The sequence below is a fragment of the Ciconia boyciana genome, chromosome 2 (assembly GCF_034638445.1).
Source record: "Ciconia boyciana chromosome 2, ASM3463844v1, whole genome shotgun sequence".
NCBI lineage: Eukaryota > Metazoa > Chordata > Aves > Ciconiiformes > Ciconiidae > Ciconia > Ciconia boyciana.
This window is the reverse complement of record NC_132935.1, coordinates 78,862,902-78,883,878: the sequence shown is the minus strand read 5'-3', so window position 1 is coordinate 78,883,878 and position 20,977 is coordinate 78,862,902. Positions and strand designations below refer to the sequence as shown.

Sequence of the window (20,977 nt, the reverse complement as noted above, 5' to 3'; positions counted from 1 at the left end):
CTGATATAATCTGCAGTTCAAAATAAATAAGCCAAGACTGCAGCCTACCGGCCAGGAAGAGCAACAGAACAGGAAGGGAGTTGTTTTCTTACATAATTCCTCTACAATGATTTTAAAAAAAAAAAGGATGTTTTACAGAAGAGAGAAAAAAATTAAAAAAACATTGTAGGGTTTGCCTAAAGCAGCTATACTTCAAGATGTGAGCTTGGATAAAAGTCTGATGTGTATGTAGAAAGAGATCCCATTACCCAGTACCACACATACTGGGAACTGGATTTATTTTTATTTGCTTCAGTAAACAGACTGTATTTTTAAACCTCTCCATGTATTCTGAATTACTTCATTTCTAAAACTGCTAAATAGTCTCCATTTTTCCGGGCATTATAGATGTTTGCTCATACTTTAAAAATGGAGTTTTACTTAATGTCAACTGAAACTGAAAAGGCATACTGTGTTCAGACAGGACTCATTCCTATGAGGTGCCGAGTATTCAGGCTCAACTGATTTCAAAGAGTTCAGAATGTTTAGCCAAATTCACATGTAATTATTGCATCTTGAAGAAATAAAATCCAAACTCATTCAGCTCTTACCCTACACAATCATCTGCTAATCCTGTGTCGTAGAAGTGCTGGGCACCAAGTTCTTGAAGTCGTCGGTCTACTGTCTTTCCACCATTACAAAAGAATGTGTACTCTGAATCTCCCAGACCTAGCAAATTCAAGGAAAGAAGAATCATGTCAATTAGCCAGTCACCCAGGCTACACAGACAAAGATCTGCAAAGACAACATAGGATTTTCTTGCAGGCAAACAGAAGAATCTGATATAGCAAAGTGCATATTACCAGGACAGTTTTATGACCTTCAAAAAAACCATTGTGTTTTTCCCAAACTAGAGCTGAAAAAGTGGTTCCTCAGCTCCACTTTTTCAAAAAATCAAACACAGGAGTGATTTTAAACAACATGAAGTAAGAAGTGTAGGAAAATACGCATAAGGGAATTTGGTCCAACATGCTCCTCCACAGGAATCGAAGATTTCTCTGTAGATCTTGTTTTCACTGCACTGGGTTTTCTACTCTTTAACAGTCATGAAGATGTTCTGTTAGAAGATGATGCTCTTTGTCATCAGTCAAATAGTCAGTGTACTCAGGAGGTATGTTCATGGAAGACCTGAGATTTTAAGACATCAACTAAACCACTGACCCACCCTAAAAGTGATCAACCACACATACCTCATCCTTAATAGATGCTTACCTAACAATCTCAAAGACCACTGGTTAGGTAGTCTTCACAAATTCTGTAAGTAATACACACCACTGTTTCACTACCCTAACTATCACAACTTTTCACAGCCTGACCCTTTCTTGTATGCAATTTCAAACCACTAGATCCTTATCATCCCCACCTAACAATGGACTACTTTCTCCTTTATAACAGCCTTATTTTTCTTTTTCTTTTTCTTTTTTCTTTTTCTTTTTTCTTTTTTTTTTTTTTAAGACTTCTGCTCCCTCTTAAATACTGTACTTAGAGTGAACACTTCATTGGACAAGCTGAAATGGATACCATGAATGTGTTTTAAGACTGATAACTTTTTAGACTAGAATCACAAAACATGTTATAACTTAGATACTATAATAATATCTGTTACCACAAAAATCAGTATTAATACAATGCTATCTTCATATATGCATATAAGCATTCAGTCAGCTATGAAAAACCTAACCATTTCACAAACTGTAATGTATAACTAGGCAATAGCATAACATCTTCTCAAAACACTACATGATTAGGATGCATATATTTCAGGCTTCCACATTATATATCCACTAGAAACTTCCTTCTAGTGGGTACTTTCCTCACTAGAAATCTAGAATTTTCCTCACTCCTACCTACCAACTTAAACTTGTCAGGCAAAAATAACCTAGGTTCAAATAGAAGTTTCTGGAGTATGTTTAAACACAACCTGAAAACTCAAACTGACCTTACCGTGAGCTCAAGATATATCAGATACATTTTGCCAAATCTGTATTTTGCATATCAATCTTTAACCTGAAGTTACATTCCTTCTACTGACGAGTGTGACATTCAAAATTAAAAAAAATTATTGCAAATTTAAAGGGATGGGATGATCTTAAAACCTTATTTTTTAAGAACATTTTATACTGCCTTTCCCTCTGTATAGAAAAATGCCCAATTACTTGCAAAGTCAAGTAAACTCATCTAGTCCATAGAGACTTGACACAAAATTAAAACTTCAATAATTATAGATAGCTTATATCATATTTTGTTTATGCAAAGAAAATTAAACTATAAAAAATTAAATTGGTAGCTTACATTCAGATCATTTCTGTAACAATTCTCCCTTATTGCTCATAGAGGACATTACACAAAAAAGCTGTTCATGTTATAAAAATAAATGTTTTATAAGCACTTAAAAAAAACCCCAACAACTTATTCACAAGTAAAAAAATATAAAAATTATTCACTGACAGACAAGTGCTGTAATAACATAGAAAATACTAAATCACCTAGCAATCCATACTGGAGGTGTGCAAAATGATCAGGTGGCAAGGTCGTGTCTCGAATTTTCTTTACAAACTTGCGAGCAGTGTCTGGTGGATCTCCAGTACCAGTAGTGGAAATAACAATAACTACAGGATCCTTTTCTGTTTCCAGGTTATACTACAAGTAATAGAACAAGTAAGTTACAAAGTGCCATTTGATACCTATTTGTGGCCTTAGATATTACCTTCCACCCTTCCTCTTCCCAAAGGTACACGGAAAAAATGATTAATCTCATCTTACCTGTATTAAACCACAGAAAGTCTTTCAAGTAATTACAAGTCATTTTGGGGATGCAATGTATAATCTTGGTTGAAGTTTTCAAGACCAGACCGGGTAAAGCCTTGAGGAACCTGCTTTGACTTCGGCTGACCCTGCCGCAAGATGACCTCATGAAGTCCCTTCCAACCTGAATTATCCTATGATCCCATACACAAATGCCAAAGGGCAGCATTTTGAGCAGGCTAGTACACACATGAAGAATACTTCACAACTGCACTCAGACAGCTTAAATACACAATTCCTACAGTATTTGCTTTGTCCAGTGGAGAAAGTATTTTTGTATATATGATCACAATCACACAGTTAGCCATAATCCTGATAATTTCACACAGATAACTGGGGTGTGGCTGTACAAACTGTGGAGATCATTCCTAAGTTCCATTAGGGATCATTTGGTTCTGTCTGATAACTTCCATGTTACATCTGCCTTTGCCAGAAAAAAACCCCTGCGCTTTGGGGGACCGAAGGTAGCTTCTGAACAGAGATAATCAGTCACCGTGCTCTACAGTCTGATTCATTTTGGCCCCGTCACCCTGCCCCCAATTCATTTCTCTCCCCTTTGCTAACACCAATCTTTCACGTTTCCCATGGGTTTATGGGGGCTACTCCCATTATACCAGGTCGACAAGAACTGCCTGTACTTGGGACTGTGCATCAGTTCCATAAATTCAGGTCTCATGCAACCATTTATTACTTCTCAAGTAAAAAGCATTCTGTTTCTTTGATTATTCCAGCGTTCCACCAATAGTAGGCTGCAGCACTGTGCTAGCATGGTGTCTGTCAGGTCACTTGCACAATGCGCTCTTTCACAGCACCCCTACGGGCTACGGGTTTTGAATCACAGGGACAGCTAGGGGCCTATGTGAAAGAAACACAGCTCCACAGAATCACAGTTTGGGAGTGACCTCCGGAGGTCACCTAGTCCCACTCCATGCTCCAAGTGGGAGTAACTGCTTTAGGTCAGCTATGACTCTGGCTGAATTTTGAAAACTTCTAAGGGTAGAGACTTCACTTTTCTGGGCAGCATCTTCCATCCAGAAGAACTTCTCCACTAGTGTCAAATCTGAGTTTATCAGGCTGCACTCAGTGGATTTTGCCTCCTGTTGTAGAGTCTTCTGCTGCCAAGAAGAGTTTGGCTCAAGTAGGCTGCTATTAGGTCACTCCATAGCCTCCTTTTTGCCATAATAAGCAAACCAAGCTCCTTTTACTGCTCCCTGGAGGTTTCAGTTTAAACTCTCTCCCAGCATTCCAAGTTTAATTAAATAGTAGGGTTATAAGAAAATATAAATAATGACTGAAAGAGATGCTATGTTTCATTTCAAGCAGTTTCAGGACTGCAATTCAAAACTTCAGAATTTGAGGAATTAGGTTCTAAACACTTCACTCAATAAATCACTCAAACCTTACTGCCTCCTCAAGCCATGTAAAAAGTTAGCCCTTATACCTACAATCCAAAAAGGTTAGGAATACAAAGAAACAGAGTATCAAGGGGTTTTTCTGTTGTCATTTTTTTCCAAAACCTTCCTGAAGAACCTAAAAGCAGTTGCATGAAGCAACTTAAATTACCATCTGGAACAGTGTCCTGCCTCTCACAGTGGCCAATAGCAGGTGCCTAGAGAAGAGAAGAAAGTAAGCATGCAAGGATATTCCCCAAGTACTAGGCCAAACTTCAGTGAGTTGTGGTCCAGGGACATTCCAAATAGAGGTTTTGTCTTTTACACGTTCAGGCAAACTCCAAGTTCCCACAAATTCCCAAAACTTCCAAAACTGAACTATAAGTTGTGCAAAAAAAGGCCTTAAGTGTCCTGTTGCAGTAACACAGATTTTCAAAACTTCCACAGCTGATTTGATAAGTACAAATACAACAGATTCTGCAGTGCATTGTCAGAGGTGACTACTGCATTTACAAACAAAAGCAAATTCTTCAACTAAAAAAAGCAAGGGTCTACTGGTATCACATATTTAGATTAAATTGTGTTCCATTAAAAAAAAAAAAAAAAGAGACAAGCTCAGAAAGTAAAACGTGGTGTATTAGAACAGAGGTATGATTAGTTCACTAAATTCTTGCTTGCTCCACTGCACATTCTCCTCTGCAAGCTTAAAGACCTTTTGGAAGCCAAATGTTTGGTGACAGAGGTCCTGCATTAATTTGTGACAATTAATGGGAGGTCTGATATATTACTAGACCAACAAAAACCTTACACAACTACATAGTGTTTTACTTTACCTTCCACTTCTTCCTATATCCTCAGTGTTACCATTCTTTCTCTTTCCTTCAAAAGTAATCCTCAAGTGAGGACAGCAATCCCACACAACAGCAGTGAGCAGCCTGCTCAAGCTGTGAATGGCTGCTGAAGGAAGAGGATGGGATCAGACACCCAGATACGTCTTATCCAGAACAATACGTATTATCATGGCAAACATGCTTATTCAGATAACTCATCCAAGGCTGACTATATGCACTGTGACCCAAGATGATCTCCATTTAGCCTCCTATTTGACTGCTCCTACCTCACTTCCACTTTATTTCAGTCTTTCATCAAGCATAAAAAGTAATCACAGTAGACAACCAAAGTAACCAACCAAACCTTTTCTCACCTATGAGAGTGTAGATGAGAGACACTACTTGGAAACAGCTAGTGTTTCTGAGACTTGAGCAGTACTTGACCATTCATTTTTGTATGGCAACAGGACCACATTATGACTATTGACTCTGTAGCCACCTATTCCATCCATAGACCTTCACAGCAATCCCTTTAAGTGATGACAAGGTCTGGAAAATACCCAACAGCCACATAAAGACGGGCCTTCTAACTGACAAATATGGACAAAACAGAAACCTCTTACTTCCTCACCTAAAGCATACACACACACCTCTCTGAACTGTGCATGTTGTGGAATAAACTCTCAGATCTAACATGCCCAAAGGACTTCAGAAGAGGTCCCACCAAATTCAAGCAAGTTCTTGCTCCAGTACATTATGCCACCCTGCCTTTCTCTCTCCAATTACACTTAAGCTTCTAGAAGTTCTCTTTATTCATAGTAAAGGTTAAGGAAAAGCTTAAGTGATGAAATCTACAAAGCTGCAGAAATTACTTTTTTCCTCAGTGCCCAATTCTCAGATTCTCAATTCAATACATCTTTCTACCTCACCAATAACTCGCAGCTCTGAGTTGTCTTGCCAAATTTGACAAAATAGATTTATCAAGTGGCAGGCCAATAACGGGGCTAGAAATGTCGTGCCTACCGACTTCCTGAAACTAATCTCCAAACCTGTCAAATGCAGAAGAAATGAAATGGAGGAACATAAGGACAATCTTCACATTCCCTGCTGGCTGCATAAAAGTCTCTTTGTAACACTTTGCTACATACTCAGTGAACATTCATTCAAAAGCAGATGTCCAGATATCCAACATGTAGTGTATCTGGAAGAAAGCAACTTGGTAAAAGGGAACTAAATTATTTTTATAAACTTCTCACATTTTCAAGTGCATGCATGGTGTTATTTTCTGCTCATCTCATATGAAATACCAGGCTACCAAGTTTTGTTTGTTTGTTTTTTAAATGTTTTTGTTTGAGGACATACAGTTGAAAGTACTTTATGAAGGAAATTACAGTCCATATTGCTTTTAGTTACAGACAGACACTAACAGTTTTCAGATCCTTACCCTTGGATAACAGCAAATAATAAAAAGCCACTTCCTTGCTCCAGCCAAGCTTTTTATTTCTTTCTAGAATACAACTTGAGTGTATTCCAGTGTGAACTGGAGTGAGTGCATATGCTAAGTAACTCAAGAAGACTCCACAAAAGCTCAGGGTCATGCTGGAGCCCACAGTTAACAGAACACAGGACCTCAATGCAACACAAAAACAACAGAAAAAAAAGCATCATTTCTAACAACAGGAGAGCTGACCAGTAAATACAGAATTCATTCGCTACTGCATATACAAAGTTTTCAAGAAGTCCCTGCACTGTTGTTAGAAGAGAGATCAAAGATATATTCATTTACTGTTCTAATAAGAAAAATCACAAGAAAGATGTACCTTTGGCAGAAGGCTATTAAGCGTCTGTTAGTATTGGTCCAAATTACTGATTCATAAGAAACAAAAATTTAAAACTAGATGGTACATTTTAGGTGGGTGCATGTGCTCAACCTTCACAATTATTAACAGCCACCACTCAAGCACATGAAGAAAAATGCAGCTCTTAAATACCTGTTTTTCAAAACAGCATGGAGTATCTCACCTTGTCCATTTCACTTATACAGTGCATATCAGCTTCAAGTCCATGGGCACCTGCTTGCTGCCATATTTCCTCAGCTATGGCTTTTGCCTGCCCCTTTTGTGTTGCATAGAGGAGCAAAAACCTCCTTTTTAAATCACAGCACATTTCCCAAAACAGAGCACTTATTTTTTTTTAAAGACACTGCAGGGTTAAAAAGAAAAAAAAAAAGTGAATTTATTGCATGCATAACAGCAAGATTTTGCTTTGCTTATTAGATTAAAAAAGAGATACTTTAAAGGAGAGAAGTATTGGTGTTTAACTTGGAAATAAGGCATCTACTATGAAGAAAAGCCATTTCTCACAATCAGGCTTTGTAAGCCAGGTTGCAAAGGACTCATTGTATTGGTCATATGTGCTGTACTGCCTTGATGTTGCAGTAATATTGCAACATCTTCAGTGTAATGTATATTACATTATATTACCTAAAAATGTTAATAATTACCTTAACAGTCACTTTAAATAAATTCATTAAATAACTGGCTTCATGTGCATGTGCACAGAAGAAGATGCATATGCCAAAACAATCCACAAAATTATTTTTTACCCTCCTTTTCCAAAAGAAATATGAAGAAATTTGATGACACACAAATTATGATGATTCATATGAAATAGTTTAAATACAGTTTAAATACCCTCAGATCCCTGTAGTAATACAGATTAATCCTAGTCATGTGCTATGTTTTCACCCTAATTGTTCTCTTGTCAGCAGGTGGCAATGCGTGACTATAAATGGAGAAAAACAATAAAGATGAAGTGGTGTTTCATTACTACATTCTTTCTCATACATCAGAAAGGGAGAAAGATAACCAGTTTTCCACTGGGACCACTTCATAGCACAGAATCCTTCTATACACAAAAAGCTGAGGGGTAAGCTGCCAACATTGTAGCCAGGGGATTACCAACAGACTTCAAACAAGAGAGTCAACTTGGGAAGACATATAAGAAAAGCATGAAAATTTGCAATAGTAGGGGGAGAGGAGAGAGCAACAGAAAGAACAGCGGGCACGATGTGTTTTGACATGGCCAGATGTTGCCCTAACAGCACTGTGACCCCTGCCCAGCTCAGGCAAAGCAGCCTCCCCATAAGACACTGTGAGCTGCTTCCACTCCAGCTAGTACAGCAACAATAAAGGGTGCAAAAAGCAGCTACCCACATCTTGGGTGCATGTATGTGAACTTGCAGGGAGCTTTCTCACTGGTGTGTGGACTAGTAGATTGCTCAGAGATACAAAAGTTAGAGCAACCAGATCTTCCACAGAAGGCGCGTGTAAGCAAGAGAACGCAGATGGCCAGAAGAGGGGATCATGCTTGAGATGCATACCTCCCGAGAGAGGGAACTGAGTGTGTATGTAACAGTGCGAGTGTGTGCTTGTGCGAAGGGGGGAGGCCACAATTAGACAATTCCTTGGAATTAGATATAGAAGGCTTTTTAAATATTTGTAGGCATTTATTAACATTTTGTAAGTGCCTAGTATCGTATCTGTTGCATTGTTACTATTGATCTTGAATATATAGTTCAATTAACTGATTAAACAGTAGTTAAATTAACTGTCAGGCAGTTAATTATATCATTAAATAGATCAATAAGCTCCTTTGATCCTGATTTGATCTAAACTACACAAGTTGAGGAGTTTCTCCCTGTGAGAGCATCTTTTCTCTGTCATCAACCAAAAGAGCTTAATGCACAAACTGATCAAGTGATGCCTGCTAAAAGAAAGGAAAATTAGTCATGCCTACCTGCAGATGAACACAATCATAAACCAGGAACACACTTGCACTCAGATGAACATACTGTCCACATTGCTCTTGCTTTGCTGCACTATACACTCTTCAAAGATGATATGCCACTTCCACTTATGTGATCTGAGTCCAACTGAAATAAAGAGGGGAAAAAAAGGTAATTCTTGACTATCGAACTTTCTAGAGAATGCCTCTAACTGTAATAGTATTACCACACCAGCAGCCTTTAACATGTTGATGTGTTGGTAGTTGCACATCAAAAAACAAAACAATGTTTAAGCTGGGAAAACAACCCAGGATTTGCTGGCTCAAACCAGGGCTTAACATGAAACTAAGGATGAAATTCCAAATTACAGCTCGTCTGATCCAGTACTCAGAACAGTCAGAAAACGAACAGTCCACAAAAGATTAACAGGGAGTCTGTCAGCCCAATAGGCCAACACACTGTAGGAGCAAACAAGCTGTCTCTGGATGCCAGCCACGCAGTTTGGCTGAACCAGATGTGCTGGCCCCAGCAATTACATAGCTGTACTGCAAGGCCAGACTACCTACTTCATGCACCTGTCAAAAATGTCAAACAGGATGGCCGTGGTCAGGATAAAAACGCAAGAAACTTCTGCAGTAGCTTTACAGACTTCTGCGTGGCTTTAAACCGGGTTGTGGGACCGTGCCTTCAGAGCCATGAAGCCAGCCCCATATCATTTTGTCATGAGTTAGTGACTTCCTCAGAATCATTTTCACTCTATGACCAAGACAAATATAAAACCCATAAAAACTTCAATGAAACCCGCGTGGGAAACCCTCCACGGCCCAGGGCTGACCTTCCGTTCAGAAAAATTTGGTTGGACCAACCGACGCCCCTCAGGGAAGGGGGAGAGCTGTCCCTGAAGAAGCAGGGTGATTTTAGGGAGCTAAAGCCAGCTCCACACCGGAGGCTTGAACGCCGCTGCAGCCTCCCAGAGAGCCGGCGCCGCCGGGCCGCGCCTCACCTCACCTCACCTCACCTCACCTCACCTCACCTCACCTCACCTCACCTCACCTCACCTCACCTCACCTCACCTCACCTCACCTCCCGCCCGGCCCCCAGCTGTCCCGCGGAGCGCGCACCCGCCGCCAGCCTGCGGGGAGCGGGATTACTTTCGCTGAAGGACGCGCTTTTGATCAGTACGTACACGGGGACAAATCCGCCTGCGCTCCGCACCCGCCCGGGCACCGTCGCGCCACGCCACACCTCTGGCGGCAGCGAGGAGGCGGCCGGGCCGGGCCGGGCCGGGGTGGGGTGGGGTGGGGTGAGCCGGGCCGGGCCCCGCGAGAGAGGCCGGCGGCTGCCGGCTCCCCAAGATACGCGCCGGGAGAGCGCCGGAAGCTCCCGGCAGCCCCCGCGCTGCCCGTCATGGCGGCGGAGGTGAGGCTCCCTGCGCTCCCGTCGCTCGCCTCCCGGCACCACCGGGTGCCCCCAGCGGCGGAGGGAGGAAGAGGAGGGAGGGGAGCGGCGCGGCGCCTCGGCCCACGGCAGGCAGCAGTGGGCGCTGGGGTGGGAGGCAGGCAGGCAGGCAGGCACCTCGGCCCGTGGGAGGCTCGGGCCCAGCCCGTCCCTCGCCGCCCTCGGTGGAGGGAAGCGTTGGGCCTCTGAGGCGGCGGGGGTGGAGAGGCCCCCCCCCGGTGCCGCCTGGCGCATGTCAGATTCCCCCGTCGCCCCCCGGCTTCGCAGCTCCGAGCGCCTCGTAGGCCGCTCCAGCCGCGGGTAGCGGCAGTGCGCCTCTCCGCTGCCCGGCGCCCCCGGCCCGGGAGGGTAAAGAGAAGCGCCGGCGGGCAGTTCCTGCTTGGGGAAGCGTCCGCCCCGTGGTGCCCTGACGGAGACACGGGGCAGAGATGCCTTGCAACCTGTCACGCAGGTCTCACCGCTCCCGGCAGTTTCATCTTCTGTTTGCATTGCCCTGTGCTGGTGCTCGTGGGAGAGGGGTCAGCGCAGTCGTGGCCAGCTGCTACAAGGTTTTTTTTGCTGTGTTTTAATGACACTTAACGCTGTTTTCCAAACTATATATGTATTTTTCTTCCTCTAGGTATCTTTTGAGAACCTACTTGATCCACTATGGCTTTGATTAGCCGAAAAAGTTTTCAGTTTTATTCATCCAGCACACCAGCAAGCAGGTCCATTTTGATGACCCTAAGGAAAAGGTTGAGCTTTATCAATGGGCAGCGAAAGCCCCAAAACTGTAGCTCTGTAGCCATGAGGATGCCATGTTTCAAAGATAAATCTCAGTATATGTTTTGTAGAAAAAACCATGTACAACTGCGGATACAGTCTCTGTCTGTTAATGAAACTGTGCATCTTTGTGGAGATACTGGGAGTCCTAAATCTGATAACAGGTGGATGGATGAACAACTATTTTTCAAGAAGTTGAACAGCCTTTGTACAGCGAAAGAGATTTTTGACTTTCTTAGCTCTCTGGAAGTCATGTCTGATACTATGGCATCAGGAGCCCTGCAGAGGATTTCTGAAGTTGAGGTGGATGACAATGGTCTGAAAAACCCTGAAGGAGTGTTAGAGAATGAAGTTTTCAGGGCATTATGCTTCCAGTTTGAATTTGAATCCTCAAAACTGTCAAACACTGGGCTACTGAATGCATTGCAAGCCTTGATAAAACTACGTATAGATCCCCAGAGTACACTGATGGCAAGCTTGCTTTCAGAGGGTGAGGAACGGCTTGGTAAAGGACAGTTGACTGTTAAAAATCTGTGTGCTCTTGGAGAGAGTTTGCTTGAGTTGGAAGGCCCAAGTTGCGCGACACTGGAACAAATTATGAACCACATGCAAGAAAAAGACATTGAGAACTGGAGTCCTAGGGAAATGGTGATGGTTTATAAGATGCTGCAGGTGACTGTCAGGGAAGGAGAACAATACCAAGACTTGCTAAACAGAATGAACAGTGTCACTTTAACCATAGTTTCCCAGCTAAGCCCAAAGTTCACAAGCATAATACTGAATTCACTGGTTGTTCTTCATCAGACGCAGGCAGTTCCCTTAGTGACAGCACTGTGTAAGCATTCTGTGAAGCATATTCCATATTTCACAGGTGATGAACTGGTAAATGTACTGGAAGCCTTCCTGTACTTCGGACATCGTGAACAAATTTTTACAGAGGCACTGGAAACACATGTTCCCAAGTCCATCTTTACCATGCATCCTCAAACAGTCAGCAAAGTCATGCAGTATTGCTGTCGAAAGATGATCCTTTCTAAGCCCATCTTTGATGCAGTGGCAGAAAGTTTCATTTCCGATGCTGACAGATTTACCACCGACCAGATTGCTGAGTATATTATACCATTTGGGACTCTTAACTATCTCCCTCCAAGTGCTTCTTCCTTGTTTAGGAAGCTTGAAACCATACTGCATACTCGCTTTAGTCACTTTCAGCCTCGCACCGTGCTGAACCTGCTGCACTCATGTGTCCTTATTCAACGTTATCCAGTAAATTTTCTGCCAAAAATATTCAGTCCCTATTTTCTGCAGCAGCTTCAAGGTAAGGAGCAGTGTTTCTCGTGCTACATTCCGCATGTCTTTCTATTACGTGGTGTGTCTCTTGTCAAGAGCCCATTTGTTATCAATTACATCTGTCAAATCACCAATGACCTGATTAAGGTGACTGGAGAATAGTGATCAGGAGGCCAAAGATTGTTGCTTCTTTGTCACAGTTGCAGTTGTCTTTCAGTTTATATTATTTAGAGGAGTTTGAAAATTGCCCTATACGATCTTAAACAGAGATTTTAAATCCTTTCAAAATTTTATTTCAGTTAATCCTTTTGCTTTTCTAAAAGTACTGACCTTCTGTTTTCCCTCATGTTTGTCCTTTGTCTCATACAGGTTTTAGATGCTAAGTTACTCTGTGCAGGAAATGTGTTACTTTTAACGTTGGCTGTTTAAACTTCTTTGCCTATGCAGGGACTGATGTGAATACTCACACTGAAGTGAGATTATGTTACTATGAGACTGGTAACAGTCTCGCTAGGAAGGCTAGGAAGGCTAGGAAGGCTAGGAAGGCTAGGAGGGCTAGGAAGGCTAGGAGGGCTAGGAAGGCTAGCGAGACTGGTTATTATGGAACTAACAAGATTGAGACCAAAGTGGTAGATTTTTTTAATGACAATGATACTTGGAATGATGCACAAGTAATGTAAAATATAGTTTAGTGATTCTGGTTTCATTTTTCTCTAAATTGTTGGATTGTAATGACTGGCACATGCGATGTGGCATAAAGGTGGAACATTGCATAGTGAGTCCTGAGATTTGACTTTTATTCTGGGTGTAGCCCGCCATTTGCTTTGTGGCTTTGGGAAGTCACTTCACTTTTCTGTATCTTTTTCTTCCCCCACAATTGTTTGCTTTGCTTACTTGGATCTCGTAGCCCTCAGGATTGGGACTGGCTCCTAGGTATCTTACTCAGGGGCTGGCCCAGGGGAGGACGTATTTCAAAAAACAATAGGAATACTAGTAGTACTGATTGTGAAGCTAAAATAATTACCTTCTGCTTGTGCACTGCTGGTTAGATTTAAGATTTCACTGCCTGTCTTTTTAAGGTTAAGTCCTCTGTGACTTTGCATAATCCTTATTTCTGGATACCTTCCTAAGCATCCAAACCACTCTCTTTCTGAGGCTCTAAGGGCGACGTTCTTGATCACAGTTGTCAGAAAACCTGTTCATAGCCTTTAAAATTGGGACCAAGTTATAATATGCAAGAAAAGTTATAATAACTGTTCCACAGCTTACTTACAATTGTGTTAGCAGCAAGCTCACCTGTTACTACAGAAATAATTCATTGTTATATTTAAAAAACTAGTCTAAAAATCCTTATAAACTTTGTTCAAGATTAGTATAAATTCTAGGGAGAAGTGGATGAAGTGTAGTATTGGGACAAAAATAATTTAAATGACTATTATTGATAAGAATGTGTTACAGTTACACAGAATTTGTAAATCTCAGGCAGTACAAAAGGTGTTTTTCAAATACTACTTTGCCTTATTGTGCTGGTTTTGGCTGGGATAGAGTTACTTTTCTTTATAGTAGCTAGTATGGGGCTATGTTTTGGGTATGTGATGAAAACAGTGTTGATAACACAGGGATGTTTTAGTTACTGCTGAGCTGTGCTTACACAGAGTCAAGGCCTCTTCTGCTTCTCACCCCACCCCACCAGCGAGTAGGCTGGGGGTGCACAAGAAGTTGGGAGGGGACATGGCTGGGACAGCTGACCCCAACTGACCAAAGGGCTATTCCATACCATATGACGTCATGCTCAGCATATACAGCTGGGGGAAGAAGAAAGAAGGGGGGGTGTTTGGAGTGATGGCATTTGTCTTCCCAAGTAACCGTTACGTGTGATGCAGCCCTGTTTTCCTGGGGATGGCTGAACACCTGCCTGCCCATGGGAAGTAGTGGATTAATTCCTTGCTTTGCTTTGCTTGCTTGTGCAGCTTTTGCTTTCCCTATTAACCTGTCTTTATCTCAACCCACGAGTTTTCTCACTTTTACTCTTCCGATTCTCTTCCCCATCCCACCGGGGGCGGAGTGAGCGAGTGGCTGTGTGGTGGGTTTTAGTTGCTGGCTGGGGTTAAACCACGACACTTATGATTCAAATAAGGTCCATTGCACGTAAGTGATTCTAGTGCTTTATTCCTTACCTTCTGTCAGGCTGCGTCGTGTCCAGCTTTTCAGGTGGGGGTAAGGTAGAACTGGGTATGGACTTCTGCTGTCATCTCTACGCTTCTGTTCTTTCAGGATAAGGATTATTGTATTCTGTTCTTGCTTCCACTTGGTTGTATTTCTCTTTCATATTATGATCAGCTTGTGAAAGCTGAAAAGGGTAAATGGATAAAGCTGAAAAAATTAATTTGCAGTGCATAATTGTTGGCTTAATTAAAATAGAAGTGAGATCTGAACCAGTAAAATTTAACAGCATCATAAATGTGAGCAGTTAAGGATGGGCTGGTATGGGTTTTTTAATTATCTAGGTAAAAATGTAAATTGAATTCTAAGGCTCACATATGTTTTAGCAAGGCATAAAGATTGGTGCTTTGTCCTGGTTTTTAAATTACTTTTAATCTAGAATCTGATGCCGTTATGTAATGCTTCTTCCCATTGGCATCCTCTCTGCTGACTACACTCCTCTGGTGGAGGTTTCCTGTGCCCATCTGTCTTCCGTGCCCTGAGTTCCTTTCCTTTCCACCTCTGAGCGAGCACTACAGTCCCATCCTTGGCCCTATGACTTACTATACTGAGGAAAACATTACAAAATTTAAAAATCTACCCCATGGTTTATCCCATCTTGCTTAGGAGATCTCAGAGTCTGCTCACCCACTGCTTCCAAGACTGTCTTGCCTCCAAGGGCTGCCTTCACCTAATTGTTTGGGGTTTGGGTTTTTTTTCCCTGAAGTTTGTAGAACATCCCCCATGTGATAGCCTGTCCTTGGCTGTAACTGTTACATAATCCAACACTTTTGGACACAAACCTATTATGAACAACACAGTTCTAAGCTATAGATTTTAAGTAATTCTGTGTTAGATAGTAAAGCGTATTTAGCAGCATTATAGGGATATGTAAGCTATGCCAGAAAGATGAGTGAATTCTCTAGATCTCAGCTAAGATTGCTCTGTTAATAAAGCTATATAGAAGGTCAAGTTTTCAACATGATTAGAAATTTTGGTCACTCAATTTTTAGCTGTTCAACATACAATACCTTAAGAGGTTGATTTTTAGGAAGCAGACATTCCTCATATCCTAAAAACCAGAATGTCTTTTAAGGTTTTCAAGCTGATACTTTGAAAATGAGAAACCTCATAGTACCAGTTACTTTGAATACGTTCCTTAAAATCAATATAAAGGTATTCCACTAGAGTGGTCAAAGTTCAGAACAGGTCAAAGTTCGAGAAGGTGACCTGCATGATTAGCATCTTATACTACACCAGGATTTTACCATTCTGTAATAATACTTTGCACATAACATGAAAGATTTTTCAACTATACACTTGTAGACAAATCTCCAGAAATGATTCAGTATTATCCACTACTTTCAGAGAAAAAAAAATAAAAATCTGAGACAAACAATGAGATCCTGGGATTATAACTTGGGGAGAGGGGGTTGTAGGAAGAAGGAAATGGGATATTTCTCCGAGACCGCAACTCAAACTTATTCCTCCCTGTAGAACGTTCTACATGTCTCAGATCCTCATTTTTTTTGTGAAAGAGTATGGCAGTCTTAACTAAGATCTTGCTAGTTGCATTTTTTTTTTTTAGGTTGATGGTATTTCTGTAAATAATTTCCTTATTTTTCTAACTATGTCATTTCACAACTGATGTTTCTGTTCATTCACACAATGATCAAGGATGATAATGATCAAGTAGCTTCTCTGCACGTTAAACTGAATAGCTTTTCCTGACTTCTGCGTGATGGTTTGTGTAAATATACTTTGTTGAAGGTACACCTGAAAGCTTGAAAATTTTTGTTTCAGCTCAGCCACCTGGTTTGGACAGGATTGTTACCTCCCAGCTAACCCAGCTTTTTCTGACTGTCACCCTGGAGTGCCCATTTTATGAGGTATGATACATATGAAACCAGAAATGATGTTAGCAAGAGGCAATAAGGTCATTAGGGCCCTGTTGATAATTAGTTGAAGACTGTCTTTCCCATAAAAACATTGGAATTGGACAAAACAGCTTTTTTTTTTTTTTCCTTGATGAAAATATGAAGCATTTCTACCTGTTTGATTGACTTGATATATTTGTATGTTTGACAGAACTGACTAGCTCTAAGTTAAAATGCTTTCTGAGTATTTCCGAGTACTTTTCCAACAACTATTCCTTTTTTATGTTTGACTTGTGAAGTCTTGGAGAACAAAAGAGATCAGGCACTTTGATGTTGGCCTGACTGCAGAGGAATGGAAACAGTTGTGCATTTCTCATGAGCGATACGTTCAGCGTGATAGCATGGAAGCTTGCTGAGGATATTCTGGTGGTTGGTTTTTTGTTTTGTTTTGGGTTTTTTTTAAGTTTCTAGCAGATCATACCTCAGACTGTAAGTCTCTCAATAGACATGGTTTTGAAATGCACAGAATACATTTTGCTACATAAATATGAGGTAGCAAAAATGTTATCTCCCTTCTTCTTTTCTTGGATTTGGTTGTCTGTCATTATGTAGGGTCCCAAACTCCTTCCAAAGTATCAAGTAAAGGCCTTTCTTGCGCCTCACGGTTCCCTGGATGTTCACCTCCTCAAAAGAGTGAAGACTGGATTACTTTATTTACTGAAAAAAAGAATGTATTTTGCATCAGAGGTATCAACACCATATTTCTATACAGTTGGTAAGTAACATTTCTTTAGATTAATAATAAAATGTGTACTTATGCTGTCAAAACTTTAGGCTCAGTTATTTTCCAGAAATAAAAATGATTGATTTTACTCCCTTTGTGTGCATTCTAAATTGTGCAAATATGGAAAGCGTAAACTGGAATACAAAACTCTGTAGAAGGTCTGAAATGAGGAAACATTATGGGAACTTTAAGTAAATGCATTTTCAAAGTGAGAAAGAAGAACAGGGAGAGAAAAGAACTGCAATAGTACTTGGAATTTACACAGCCAGTGTGCACTGAAAATAGCTGCTAACTCTTGTATTCTGTATTTTTACTATCAGCTCCCCTTTTACTTATCCATTAAATAATTTGTATAATGTAAAGCAAAATGAGGCAATGCCACTTGCCTGATCTCTCTGCTTTGGTGGCGAGTAGAGAAAGGGAGAGTGGGAAGGTTGTCAGCCCTCTGCCCTGCTCATCTGGGCTCCTCTCCCCTTAGCAAGAACTCTTGACTACATATAGTCAGTGTGGGTTTGTGGACTGAAAGAATGTTTCATGCGCCAGGAAAGGAAACTGAGAGAAGGTAATGATGAGGAGAGATGTGTGCACAGGAGGGGTGGAGGATAAAGAAGGTGTTGAGGGAAGGGTCTCTTGGACATCGTAGGGATGAAAAAAAAAATCAAGAGAGAGGGATGAATTCCTCTCCAGAATTACTCTGCATTTTAGCTTCCACATGGGGTTGAAGTTGGCAGGGTGTAGGTCCCAAGCTCTGTTTGCAGATTGACATCATCTATAAAATTAGGGAATTAGTGAGAAAAATAAAAGGCATAGCAGGGGGAAGAGAGAGAAGAGAGAGTCTCTCCCCAAAGCCCTCAAAATTCCAGAGGCCCTAGCCAGCCTAGCAAAGTGCCATTTAAATACATTATGGTTTTAGTGGACTTGGAATACTACTTTGCTGTTAGCATTATGAAAGGATGAAGTGTTACTAATTATCACTCATTTGTGTTAAATAGTCTATACACATCTTCTGCAAGCCTCTGTGATTCAGAGAAAAGTATTACGACAGTATTGTAGTTATTTTATAAAACAGTGAACTGTGAGAGGATGAGAATTACAGTAAAGTTTGTTATATGAAATGAGTTTTAATGTCACTTGTCTTTTCATCTATACTAGATATTGAGATTAAATTAGATGAAGAAGGTTTTGTATTGCCTGCTGCCCAATGTGAAGAGGTACACAGACGGTAAGAGAATAAGAGAACCTACTGGTAAAATGTTAATATTGACAAAGAGCATCCGGGGTGAAACCCCAGCAAAATTTAAGCTAATTGGAGTTTTGCCATTGACCTCAACAAAGCTCAGGTTTCACACTGAAACCGCTGGCAAAAGGACAAAGTTGGCAAAAGTAATGATCTGCACTTTTTCCTCATTATTTTGCCTCCTGACTATACAGTGTCAGACAATTAGTCTCTTTACCCAGTGACAGTCAGGATCAAAGTGATCCTGATTTGGCTTATAGTAATGTATTTTGATCTTCTGTAATTAATTTTCAAATTAAACCCAAATTAATTCTAATTGAGCGTGTCCGCATAGATTTAACACAGTTTAAGCCAGTTTGAGTTCACAAATTTACTTCTGTAAGGAATCCTGTGTAATGAGGATATTTGCTACAGATGCTGTTTTTATTGAAAAATTGATAGGTGTTTAAAAAGTATGTTAAACAAGGATTATTTTGAGAAACCTTGGATACAAAGTTAAGCAACCTGCCTGTGTGGTATTTGCAACTGCACTTCTGTGGATAAAGCAAAAGTCTTTGAAAAGGTTATGTTTTCTCCAGCTTAACCTTCACAAGACTCACAGACTAATACAGGTTCTTTCAAAAATCCCGTGCTTAAATGTTTAAGAATGGGCTTTGATTTTTTAAAATTACAGCTTTCATGTGTAAATAAGGTCACAATATACTTAACATACTGAAAATTTAAGCAACTTTTTTACAGTGGATATACAAATTTTGGTTTAAGTTGATGTGATTTTTATCACCAAGGAGAAAAAATGTAGTTATAATCCATGATGCTGCCAACCATACATACAGGTTTAACTTAAACAGATATAGTTTAAACTTAACTTTAACTTAAACTCTAACAGGTTTAACAGTTACACTAGTAAGTTGAATAAATCTAGCTGCTGAAATGTTTTCAAGCTGAGACAAGTATTTTGTATGTTTTTCCTTCTAGAAGAATACAAAACAGCTTACCAATAGTAGCACTAAAAATATCAAACTCTTATTAACTTGTATTGTAATTTTTGCAGAGCACATGAACAAGCTTTTCAGATCAGTTTCACTAAGCTTCAGGCTTTCCCCCTCCCACCCTTAAATTGAGTGATTTAAATTGTCCTGAACTAGGTTACTCCCATCCTACAACATCTAACTCCAGGAGGTATTAGGGAGTAAGAGGGGAGGTATTGTCTCATGCTTCTTAGGAACTGCAGTAGTTGTGGTGATTAAAATAACTTGATTTTTTTTTTGATACTACACTACACTTGTGCTTGATTTTAGAATTGCCCTCTGCATTGATGGTCAAAATAGATTTTGCGTTAATAACCACAATCTGTTGGGAGAAGAAGCTATTAAACAGAGACATCTTCAGTTACTTGGTTATGAAGTTGTGCAGGTAAAGTCCAAAGACAGTGGTTTACTTTTGCTCTGGCTAACAAAACAAGTGAAAATGATTGTTTTATAATGCTTAGAACTGTAGTTGCAATTATTTCCCAAGGCAGATGTAGTCTTGTCCTTTCTATATTATGTACTCTCTGCCTAGCTTTTGCCTCTTGAGGGTGTTACAGAAATTCCTTTTTCTTCCTTGGATCAATTAGTGTATTCTGCCTGTGTTTTCTGCCAAATAGTGGCTGCTTGAAAAAGTACTTCTCTGCAGTGATTAAGGTTCAAATCTTGACTTAAAGGAAAATGTTGTCTAAGAGTTCAGTAGAATTGGGATTTTTAATTAAATACTTTTTACAAAAGGTCTGAATTTGGAGTTTAAAAAGAGGAGTTAAAAAAAAAAGGAACTGCTTTGTATTGTAAATAATATTTTCACAACAGAGTATATCCTTTACTTTGCCTGTTGAATAAATAGGGGTATTTTTATCTTTAAACATACTTTGGACCAAAACAGTTACTTTTAGATATTTGAGTTTTTCTTTTCCGTTTATAAACACTGATCACATAAGCTTAAGCCCGTTATATTTAACTTAAGTTCAACTGTAATGGATATCACTCTTAGTTTTACAGTAATCTCTATTCAGGTGATTCACAGATCAATAATAAGGTTAGGATTAAATGTTTAATTTTAAAACAGACAAATCTTTGATGTGTAGTTTTACATCTGCTTAATGAACATCAGTCTTACCCAGTTGTTTATTAAAAGGTATTTCCAGCAATCATTTTTGTTTTGTTTCCAGATTCCATTTTTTGAGACAGAGAGTCTACAGAATTGCAGAAAAATGGCAGAATATCTACACAAAAAAATCTTTCCTCATACATACGGACTCAGCTGCTGACACTGGAGAATAATACTAAATCACAGGTTGACCTCCTGTACTATAAAGTGTAAATATTGTGCATGGAAGAACAATTCTGTTTTCTAAATAACTCCACCTAAGATGATTTGAGCTTCTGAATGTGAGACCTTCCAATATTTGGAACAATTGACATGTAAAGAGTAATAAAGAGCAACATATTTTCTTAAGTTTTGTGTAAATATTTATTACAAGCTA

At 40.1% G+C, this 20,977-nt stretch overlaps 2 protein-coding genes across 7 annotated transcripts in view; one reads left to right on the top strand and one right to left on the bottom strand.

The window, feature by feature from the left end:
• MTRR (5-methyltetrahydrofolate-homocysteine methyltransferase reductase) overlaps nucleotides 1-10,238 on the bottom strand; it is a 34,475-nt gene extending 24,237 nt beyond the window's left edge. Inside the window, exons 1-6 of one of the 4 annotated variants that reach the window (XM_072853070.1) lie at nucleotides 9,936-10,030; nucleotides 9,688-9,865; nucleotides 8,864-8,999; nucleotides 7,088-7,267; nucleotides 2,526-2,679; nucleotides 591-708 (exon numbers count right to left, since the gene is read on the bottom strand). In XM_072853070.1, coding sequence (XP_072709171.1) covers nucleotides 591-708; nucleotides 2,526-2,679; nucleotides 7,088-7,231 — 416 coding nt within the window. In that variant the 5' untranslated portion in view covers nucleotides 7,232-7,267; nucleotides 8,864-8,999; nucleotides 9,688-9,865; nucleotides 9,936-10,030. Of the gene's footprint in view, nucleotides 1-590; nucleotides 709-2,525; nucleotides 2,680-7,087; nucleotides 7,268-8,863; nucleotides 9,000-9,687; nucleotides 9,866-9,930 lie in introns of all 4 variants that reach the window. The other 3 variants (XM_072853072.1, XM_072853071.1, XM_072853068.1) reach the window with 3 other exon arrangements.
• Nucleotides 10,239-10,241: 3 nt separating this feature from the next.
• On the top strand, nucleotides 10,242-20,968 carry FASTKD3 (FAST kinase domains 3). Of its 3 annotated transcripts, none has more exons than XM_072853073.1 (7): nucleotides 10,242-10,271; nucleotides 10,930-12,390; nucleotides 16,368-16,453; nucleotides 17,054-17,216; nucleotides 18,378-18,447; nucleotides 19,761-19,875; nucleotides 20,663-20,968. In XM_072853073.1, exons 2-7 carry the CDS (start codon nucleotides 10,959-10,961, stop codon nucleotides 20,759-20,761), a joined length of 1,965 nt encoding a protein of 654 aa, XP_072709174.1. In that variant the 5' UTR covers nucleotides 10,242-10,271; nucleotides 10,930-10,958; the 3' UTR covers nucleotides 20,762-20,968. The 3 variants fall into 3 exon arrangements, with proteins under 3 accessions (XP_072709174.1, XP_072709175.1, XP_072709176.1); XM_072853074.1 differs by having other exon boundaries at nucleotides 10,248-10,411; XM_072853075.1 differs by lacking the exon at nucleotides 10,242-10,271 and adding an exon at nucleotides 10,618-10,761.
• The last annotated feature ends 9 nt before the right edge of the window (nucleotides 20,969-20,977 follow it).

Coding starts and splice junctions, on each gene's coding strand:
- FASTKD3 (XM_072853073.1), top strand. CDS start 10,959: ATGGCTTTGATTAGCCGAAAAAGTTTTCAGTTTTATTCATCCAGCACA. Junction 12,391..16,367: donor TTTTCTGCAGCAGCTTCAAG/GTAAGGAGCAGT, acceptor TTTTTGTTTCAG/CTCAGCCACCTGGTTTGGAC. Junction 17,217..18,377: donor ACCATATTTCTATACAGTTG/GTAAGTAACATT, acceptor CATCTATACTAG/ATATTGAGATTAAATTAGAT.